The following is a 10,195-nucleotide window of genomic DNA, read 5'->3' as shown; positions in this document are numbered from 1 at the left end:
TCTTTGCGGAGAGAGTTAATGACTTAGCTCTCTAGCTGTTTTGTGTCTTTTTGTTTTTCGTCTCGTTATAATCCACTTGATGGCTCATTTTCCTGTCGTTTCCCCATAGCAGCCAAAAGCCAAAAGCCAAATAAGAAAGGGCCCTACAGCACAGAATAAGCAGATAAAGATCGACACAAACCAGCGCCAAAGAACAAACGGAATAACAAAAGGGGACGACGGAAAATATAAAAGACACCAACATTCTATAGCACATCACCAACAACTGTAATTTACATAATAATGTCAAAAACTGCGATGCTGTTGGCTGTTGCTGGCGCGCGTCAATGTTATAAGAATCAATTTCTTTCGTCCCCGTCGATTGTCCTTTTTCGTCACGGCCATCACCAACGATCCGTGTAACAGATATATACACACAGCACATATTATACCTGGCTGGTATAGCCCGCAGCACCATGTGCATTTGATGCTGATTGATATAATGAAGCGCGTATTATTACACAGCAACTATGTGGCCTCCACTATATGGACACACATCGAAACTGGTTTCCATTTGTTTTTTGGGGTGATGACTATTTGACATTGCAAAGAGCGGGGGGCTACCTACCTATACTCTGGCGATCCGTCACGATTACAAACACGACATGGTCCAGTATTATTATCTCTCTCTCTCCTTATATTATAACTAAACCGGACACGTCAACGGGGCGTGGCCAGGCTTAATTAGCCAAAGTGCTCAACTCTATCGTCTAACAAAAAACGTCCTTGCTCGCGTTCGTACATCAACCGCTTTGTGTCCGTGTCGGTCGTCTCTCTTTATTCGCACTGGCTGCTATTATCGTCTGTTGTCTATTATAATATATCCCTTTATATATTCTTTTGTTTCTCCTTACGACATGTATAATCGGCGAACAGAGTGCTATAGTTGCTGCAGCTTTCCGATATATTCGTAGAGAGAACTATACAAGACACACGACACACACGTCCGACATCCTAACGGGTTTATCGATGTCGAACATTGGACAGTTCAAAAGACACTGGGGAGTGTATCCGCGCAACCCCAACGAAGAAGAAAAAAGGAGAAAACAATAAAAGGGCCGGACTTCTCTTTCTGCTGCTGCTGGCCAACGCCTTGGTCTTACAGCTTATACAGACCCATATAGGCCAAGCTATAGGAGATATCTTCAAGAGAGAGAGAAAAATACAAGCAGCAATCTTCTTTTCATTTCCTTGTTGTGTATTTTCGTGCTGTGTGCGAGTGCGCTTTAAATCATGATCGGTAGGTTATTGTTGTTGTATGTACTGTGTACCCTTTGGACTGCTGTGTTGTTTCTTTTGATGCTAATCTCCTTCATGTCGGCCCGAAAAAGTTGCCAACATCAAAGGCAAACAAAAAGAGCTATATAGGCATCTTATACACAGCACAACACACACACGTATAATAATATCAGCAGCAGATAGGTGAAACGCCAAAGCCAAAAACATCATATAGCTTTTCTTACAACTCTTTTCTCTTCGTCGTTGGTTTTCCTGATCTTATATTCTAGGAAAGTGAACAAGTTCATGCGATCACTGGGAATTAGAGAGAAAAAAATGATACACCAGATAGTATACAAAAATAAGGGGGAAACGTTAGTTCAAATTTAGTTGTTTTTTATCCGGACTCGATTGGCTAATATTTCACAAGTCTATCCTTTTCAAAAAAATATTATAACAGCACAGCAGCACACGTAGACCCTTGTAATATATAGCACCTTAACAGAGCTGTGCACAGGTTTATATAGTCCATGGCCCCTATTATCAATTCATTAATTGCGCTATTATACACCCATTCATTCGGCGAATCCACATGCTGGGCAACCCTATAATAATAAGAGGAAACAATGTGATATTCTCTCTTATTCGTTTTGAAACACCAATTCATTTGGAGCAGCAATGAACCGGAAGATGTATATATTATATGTGGCTATTCTCTTTGTCAATTAGCTTCTTGGGCACCACATATAGATGTAAAGGTATGCTGAGCTTCCGGCCCACGTCTTTCCGGCCCATACCTTTCCGGCCCGCTTTTTTTTTGGGCCGTAAGTGTTGTTATTTTCCGGCGCATTTGAGTGATGTTCCGGCCCAAACTAAAAATTTTTATAAGTGATAGATTAGTGGCGCTGCCAGTTACTTTTTTAAAACTCTTGAATAGTATTCTTGGCAACGCTGACAAAAGTGAGTGACAGACACCGTGGCGCTGCCAGTTACTTTTTAGCAGACAAATTTTCACCCATAGCACATGTCGGCAACCTATCGTAAAGATGTCATGTGTGACTTGTAATATTGCATTTAGTGGACGTACCCCACAAATAATTAAGTGTGTTGAATGCTTTGGCCATGTACATCGTTCATGTTTGCCTGGAAAAGGTAACTTTAATTTGGTGTTATATTCTGTTCAATTCGATTATAAAAAATGTGTCGTTAGGTATAACATCAACCGATTATGTGAGAATGAAAAAGTATGGTGAATCATTTGAATTTAAGTGCGTAAACTGCAGTTCTAATACGGTATTATACTTTTTACATGAAATCAGTTTTTATTTCATACACATTTACAACAAACATTTCTGTTCACAGCCTGGTGATAGTCATACAAGAAATTCTTCTTCGCAGCCTTCCAACTCTGGTCACATGCATACAAGAAATTCTTCTTCGCAGCCTTCCAACTCTGGTCACATGCATACAAGAAATTCTTCTTCGCAGCCTTCCAGCTCTGGTCACATTCAGACAAGAGATTCTGCTTCACAGCCTTCCAGCTCTGGTCACATTACAACAAGGATTTCTGGCTCGCAGCCATCCACTTCTGGTCTCATTACTACAAGAATTTCTGCTTTCTGCTGCCCCCACCCTAGCCCATCACCAATTGAAGAGGAAAATGAAGAACAGCTCTCTATGGCATTTTCGATTCAGTATGATGTAGTCTCATCAATCGAGCAGGATTCATTTCAATTCAGAAGGGGGAAAGTACCACCACCTCGTATAACTTCTGATTCCGACAGCAGCAGAAATGAAGCTCCTTCCAAGCGCCGCTTTGAAGAAACAGTCAGCGAAAACGCGGTCTTTTCAGCCGAATTCAGTAGTCAATTTGAAGAACCAGTCAGAGAAAACGCGGTCTTTTCAACCGAATTCAGTAGTCACTTTGAAGAACCGGTCCGAGAAAATGCGGTCTTTTCAGCCGAACTCAGTAGCCGCTTTGAAGAACCGGTCCCAGTCCGAGAGGATTCTTATCAATTCAATGGAATGATCCAAGCAGCTTCCGATGATGAGGACTGGGAGGATATGGATATTGACCCGCTGTCTTCGCCGCCAAAATGGATTGTTTTGGAAAAAGCGTTAAGAAAGTAAGAGTCGTACTATATTACTTTATGATAATCGAATGTACTAATATTATGCTTTTTTTAAGGAACAGCAAAGCTCTTTTTGATAGCAAGGGTCATAAATATGGAATCAAACGGAAATCCAAGCAATCCAAGCAATACCGAAACAATTTCTGAGAGGAGACATAAAAGTTAACACAAGAAACACGTTGGAACGTCATTTGATCTTCGCAACCGATAAGCAATTGAAACTCCTGAAAACTTTGAAAAAGTGGTTTGCTGACGGGACTTTTAAATGTACACCTTTCCCTTTTGTACAGCTGTTTAGTATTCATGGTTTCATTGAAAAGAAAGGCTTTAAGAAGCAGGTTCCTTTGTTGTATGTCATTATGTCACGCAGAACGGCTGAAGATTACAGTGCCGTGTTTGATCACATCCTTCAGTTGATCGGACATCCGGAAGCAATTGAATTTGTTGCAGACTTCGAGAAAGCAGTTTAGAAGACAGTACGTGCAAAATTCCTTCGGTGACTATACGCGGATATGGCTATCACTGGACTCAATCACTCTTTCGTTTCATCCAGCAAAATGGTCTACGACGAGCTTACAGAACCGACCAAGAAGTGAGAAATAAATGTAGGCAGCTGATGTCTCTACATTTGATGCCTCATGAGAAAATTGAAAAAAGATTTAAGTCAATCCAGCGTACGTGCCGAGGAAAAATGAAAAAGTTTTGTAGCTACATTGACCACAATTGGATTAAGAGTAATACTTGGCCCCCAGTAAACTGGTGCGTGTTTAGACAAGATGACAGGACAAATAACGACGTCGAAGGCTGGCACAACAGAATCAACGAAGGAAAAAACGGCGCTTTCAACTTATTCCATCTCATCGATCAACTCCACTATGAAGCTACTCTAATTAGTCTCCAGGCCAAACTTATGGAACGCGGCGAAAACCTTAGAAGACGAAACAAGGCTTGCCAACAACTACAAGATGATCTTGTTGCTTTATGGGACCAGTACACCAACGATGATCTACCATCTAAGTTATTGCTGGAAAAAGTTGCCACCTTGTACGATATCTACAATAAGGCCGGCAATCATTTTCAAATTGTTGATGATTCTGAAAGCGATGTATCTTCAGATTAGATGTACTTTGAATTTCCGCTTTTTCCTTTTCTTTTTGAGTTTTGGCTCTAATAAAACTATTTATCAGCAATGTATCTTCAGATTAAATTTATTTTTATATTTGAGTTTTGGCTGTAATAAAGCAAAGTTTATTTGGTACTGATACTAATATCAGCGCTATTATATAGTCGTCAATTATTTAAATACGTACATATTATAGCCGGTGCATTCACCTGTGCTACGGTATTATGCATAGTAATTCTATCCATTGTCTACCTTTGAAAGAATCATACGCATTTCGTGGTACATTTATAAATAACTCCAGCTCGTACTATTCTATATCTACGCGTATATAGGTATACTGTATGTTTAGCAGATATGATTTCACAATTCTATCGTAAATTGGGGGTTCCTTCCGGCTGGCTTCCATGTAGTATAAATCAGCATTTGGATTAAGTATGTTAAAATATTTTGTTTTTATTTATTTGTACATTTTTGTGGTAATAATGTTTTATTTCTATTTTACAGAGTACGATGTCACCATCATAGATGCGGGGAAGGACAACGCCATAACAGATGCATATCTGAAGATTTTCGAAACACTCTATCGGAGCGGAAAAATTAATGGATACGTTTTCCGCCAAAAGGAACCAGTTGCAGCTGATCATCTACCTATTGTGACTACCAGTACTGTCACAGCAGGTGTTCAATTCTGTAGTTCCGATGTTCGTTACCGCTCCCGCCCTTTGGAGGGCTACCAAGTTATTTTCGAGGGCCCTGCAGCCAAAGATGAAAGTTTCAAGACATCGGCCGAGTCGGAAGATGCATTTTTAATCGAAAAAGATAAGAAAAAGGTGGAAATGGAAGAAAAGAAGAGATTCCTATTTGTAGGAGTTTATTACATTGTCATGAATCACCATCACTTACTGATGTATTTTTTTTTACTTTTATAGATGTCAATCAACGAATGATTAGTGTTTTAAAGCACGTTCTAACAATTTTAACGCAAATAGGCATGCTAACAAATTTCATCCAGAGGAGTTCACTGAGACTGAGGGTCCTGCTTTAAGCAAAGCAAGGTTTTACTGTTAATAACTTTGGCATTCAATTAAATTTTAGGTACGTTGTAACCTAGAAACGTCGGAGGGGGAGAAATGCGACATAACATACGCGAAGGGGATTGAAGGGGAAAATGGCAATGGAGCCCAGACTAGCACTGCATACAACGTAAAGGATCTGATATCCTTTATCACCATTTCAACACATTTTTTTTTTCACAGATTACAATGTCCATCATCCAATGATTGGTGTTATGTTACATGTGGTTACAAACGTAATATTCCAAAACACATGAAAGATTTTCATCCCGAAGAATATGTGAGTAAAACGAAGAGGGATCCACTTGTCGATGAGGCTCTTAAAAAGGTGGCGGTCAAAAACCCCACAAAAATCCAATTGGTGACGTGGGTATAATTGGGGTTTATGGGTAAAATTCATTGTTCTTGTCCTGTACGTCCTTTTTATTTTTATTTCCCCCTTCATAAATCAGGAAATTAAGGGGAGGGAGAGCGAAAGACAGCGATCTGTCGATGTGAGAGCTGGACGTGGTCTGCCGTTTCTACTTTCTAGAACAAAGAAAAGGTGGTTTTTAAAAATTGGGGGTTGAGAAAGGGTTGCAAAAAATGAGGGGGGTGCAACATTGCAACATAAATTTTTGTAAGAAAATTTGGCAGGCAGGCACGTAGACGTGTAGGGCTATAATAGCTATAGACTTCTGGTCTCTTCTCGGCTGTGTTGGCTTCCCTATCCCGGTTTTAGGGTAAGAGTAGTCCGATTTTCAGAGATTTTAGGGCGGAGCCTATCAGAATTGTGAAGTGGAAACGTTAAAAAGAGCCATCTAGGCTGTACGAAGCGGTACGAAGTAGCTGGACGTAGTAGCTGACACAATCACTAAAGGCGCTTTTTAAAGTTTCCATATCGGACTACTTTTACCCTAAAACCAGAGTTATAGATGTATGGTAGAACCACTGCCTGTTAAATTTAAATTTTCCTCTCGGAAATTTTTCCCAAAGTTGCAGCCAATATCGCGAATCGAAAGTGGAAAAATGAGCTTAAGTATCGATTTATACCTTATTGTCAGCGCCATCAGCGACCATCTACTGAAAATTTGTTGCTTTTGGTACTGGAAAAAAAATGTGTTTCCCAACACACCCGCTGTGGCTCTGCAACTAAGGTATGGTCAGCACACTTCCAGGGGGAAAAGCCGAAAAGGCAATGGAAGGCCTTTCCATATAAGTGGTTCTACCATCATCTATGGCTCTGCTAAAACCGGGATAGGGAAGCCAACACAACACAGCCGAGAAGAGAACAGGGGTTACGGAAAATTGACGAAAAAAATAAATTAAAACTAAATAGCCCTGTTTACACGCGATAATTCTGCCCTTTTGGTAGCCAAACGGCTGGAACTAGGACTGTGGGGGGGGGGGCTGAACGAAAAAAACCCCAACCCGACTCGACCCACCGAGGCATTTTTTTAACGGGGCGGGCGACGGGTTAAACCCCCGGATCCGCGGGCCAACCCGAGCGGTGGCGCCATCTAGTAGTCACATAGAAAAGCTCGTTATTCTCTATGCCTGTCAAAATATTGCCGCCAAATGCTCTACGATAATTTCGTAGCATGAAAAGTAGGATAAGTGGTAGAAAAGGGCGTTCAGGGGTGTTCAGAAGACAGAATTGATATGTCACTGTTGGAAGAAGAAGATAATTAAGAAATTTAGGGAATTTTTAAAGTTTGTAAAAAAAAGTGTGTTTGACCCGATTTTTTACCCGGGCCGTTATTTTTTTGACCCATGGGTCGGCCCGGGCCGAGTCCAATTTGCTCTGTTGGCCCAACCCGCTCCAACCCGCGGAAGAAGAAAAACCCATCTAAAAAACCTATTTGAAAAAAAACGCTAAAAAACGTCCGGGCCACAGCCCTAGCTGGAACCCGATAAAAAATGTCATTGCTAATTGGTATTCATCGGAAGAGATCTTGCAACACGGTCCTGTCATGTTCGTCTGGTAAGTTTTCGAAAGTGACAAAAGGACTCTTTTTTTTTTAAGTTCTTGTTCTTGTTGTTCTTTCTTGGGAAGTGTCAACCAGCAGATTTTACTGCTTAACTTAACTGTTACGCACTTTAATTATTCCAGCCATCGACAAGTTATTTTTATACTTATTTTAGAGGTATACACTAATATTGCAATAAAATGATAAAAAGAGGCGCACTCATCGTATTAGAAGGATGTGATCGGTCAGGAAAAACTACTCAATGTCAAAAGGTTAAACATTTGTATTAATAAACATCTTAAAAATCAAATAAACAAAGTGCATTTGTTGAATAAATACCACAAGGCAATCACGTGGTTACAAGAAAGCAATAAAGAAGCTCATCTAATGAGATTTCCAGGTAGCGAAATGTTTAATATTTTAATGTTGATATACTTCTTTAACAAGCGATCTCCCACTCAACCGGACCGAAATGGTGGGGGTACTTTTCGGATCGTAATCCGGAAAAGAACTTTACAAATCCGGACTAGGTCTAATCTGTTCAGAATCGCAAGGCGATTCCAACGGAATTAAGTCCGGATTTTTATCTTTTCCCGTTCACGAGATAATCACGGTTGAAAATCGTGAAATATCACGAAAACCCAAAGTCTCCCCGTCCGACTACATCGCTTTTAGCCGTATATTCGGCTTGTAAAAAAAAACTACTAATTGTTACAAAATGTAGCCCTTTCATCCCTCTTTCAGAATCCAAAAGGATTTTTTATAATTCTTTGAGATGTTTGAGATATCACGATTTTCGTGATACCCCCATTTCGACACATTTTCCAAGCATTTTATTCGGCGTTGCCGATTGCCGTATATGTGACTTCGCCCCCACTCCTTCGCTTTTTCCATTGTTTCCTATGTATCAAGTCCCATCTGTATCGATATACAAGGCCTTGATACATAGGAAACAGGGGAAAAGCGAAGAAGTGGACAGGAAAGGGGGCGAAAAGCACATATACGGCAATCGGCAACGCCGAATGAAATGCCTGAAAAATGTGTCGAAATGGGGGTATCACGAAAATCGTGATATCTCAAACATCTCAAAGAATTATAAAAAATCCTTTTGGATTCTGAAAGAGGGATGAAAGGGCTACATTTTGTATCAATTAGTTTTTTTTTACAAGCCGAATATACGGCTTAAAGCGATGTAGTCGGACGGGGAGACTTTGGGTTTTCGTGATATTTCACGATTTTCAACCGTGATTATCTCGTGAACGGGAAAAGATAAAAATCCGGACTTAATTCCGTTGGAATCGCCTTGCGATTCTGAACAGATTAGACCTAGTCCGGATTTGTAAAGTTCTTTTCCGGATTACGATCCGAAAAGTACCCCCACCATTTCGGTCCGGTTGAGTGGGAGATCGCTTGTTAAATGATCTCAAAATCCTCTCAAATTTCAGATCGATCAACTATCATTGGTGAATCTCTACCACAATTTCAACCTAATTAACATATAGATTGAAAGTATTCTTTTTACATCCTTGCAGGGAGTCTTATCAATAAATACTTGGAATGCAGCACAGAATTAGATGATCATGCAATCCATTTGCTCTTTTCAGCCAATCGATGGGAACTGTTGTATGTTTTTTTGAGTTTTCTTGTTTAAATTTTTCTATGCATTTAAGGTTATATATTTCTACACGCAGGCCAGACATTAAAAAATTATTGCAGAAAGGCACAAATGTTATCGTGGATCGTTACTCATATTCAGGAATTGCCTTCTCTGCCGCAAAACCTGTATATATAACAAGGATTTTCAGCTAAAATTATTCTTGTAAAACTCTAACTTGCCTAATACTTTGTTATAGAACATGGACTTAAGGTGGTGCCAACAATCAGACAGTGGTTTGTTGAAACCTGACCTGGTAATATTTCTTGATATTGATCCCGTTGAGGCACAAACTAGGGGACAGTATGGATCTGAACGGTACGAAAATCTCGAGATGCAGAAAGTTGTCCGATCAAACTATCTGAAGCTTCTAGATGAATCATGGAGGGTAATGCCATAATAAAATATTCTAGAATACTCCTTATAATGTTTTATTTTCAGGTTGTAGATGCCAGCAGATCTATGGAAGAAGTCGGGCGTGATGTCTGTCGATTGGTTCAGGAAGCATTAGACAATATAACACCCGATTCCGCATTGAAGCAACTGTGGATTTAATTTGTGTCAAATAATTTTGAAGTTTATTCACTTGTGTAACGACGAAAGCCCTTAGTGTATTTCGGATACATTAATTTTAAAATTAAAATAAATTGTTAGTCATATTTTGAAGGAGCTGTATCCTGTATTTTAGTGTGATCGACGCTTTCATAAAATAGAGAATATTACATTGGATACGTTCCTTGCAGAAAATCCGTAGATCGGCAAAGAATACCGCATACATACAGCTACATAATGGTTTGTTGCTTTTAACTTCCCTTTGTTTTTGTTTTTTTGCTAGACTGCCGTTGCCGTTAGTCCCGTCTAATCAGTGGCTGCCAGTGCCATGGTATCCCCAAGTAACAGTAAAAGGTGACAATGTTTATTTTTTAAGATTTTTTACTTTTTTGAGTCATTCATTGGATTAAGACGTCCTTCAGTTTAAAACTTAATTTTTTTTCATTTTTTTCATT

At 39.7% G+C, this 10,195-nt stretch overlaps 1 protein-coding gene across 1 annotated transcript; it reads left to right on the top strand.

Annotated features, from left to right (window-relative positions):
* The first annotated feature begins 7,569 nt into the window (after nt 1-7,569).
* On the top strand, nt 7,570-9,821 carry LOC124320981 (thymidylate kinase-like). The gene is made up of 7 exons (XM_046783896.1): nt 7,570-7,806; nt 7,880-7,934; nt 8,980-8,997; nt 9,067-9,157; nt 9,226-9,316; nt 9,388-9,576; nt 9,630-9,821. The coding sequence occupies exons 1-7, from the start codon at nt 7,735-7,737 to the stop codon at nt 9,741-9,743; spliced, it is 630 nt and encodes a 209-aa protein (XP_046639852.1). The 5' UTR covers nt 7,570-7,734; the 3' UTR covers nt 9,744-9,821.
* The last annotated feature ends 374 nt before the right edge of the window (nt 9,822-10,195 follow it).

The sequence above is a fragment of the Daphnia pulicaria genome, chromosome 1 (assembly GCF_021234035.1).
Source record: "Daphnia pulicaria isolate SC F1-1A chromosome 1, SC_F0-13Bv2, whole genome shotgun sequence".
NCBI classification, from domain to species: domain Eukaryota; kingdom Metazoa; phylum Arthropoda; class Branchiopoda; order Diplostraca; family Daphniidae; genus Daphnia; species Daphnia pulicaria.
The sequence above is the reverse complement of the archived record's forward strand: the minus strand, read 5'-3'. Positions and strand labels throughout refer to the sequence as shown.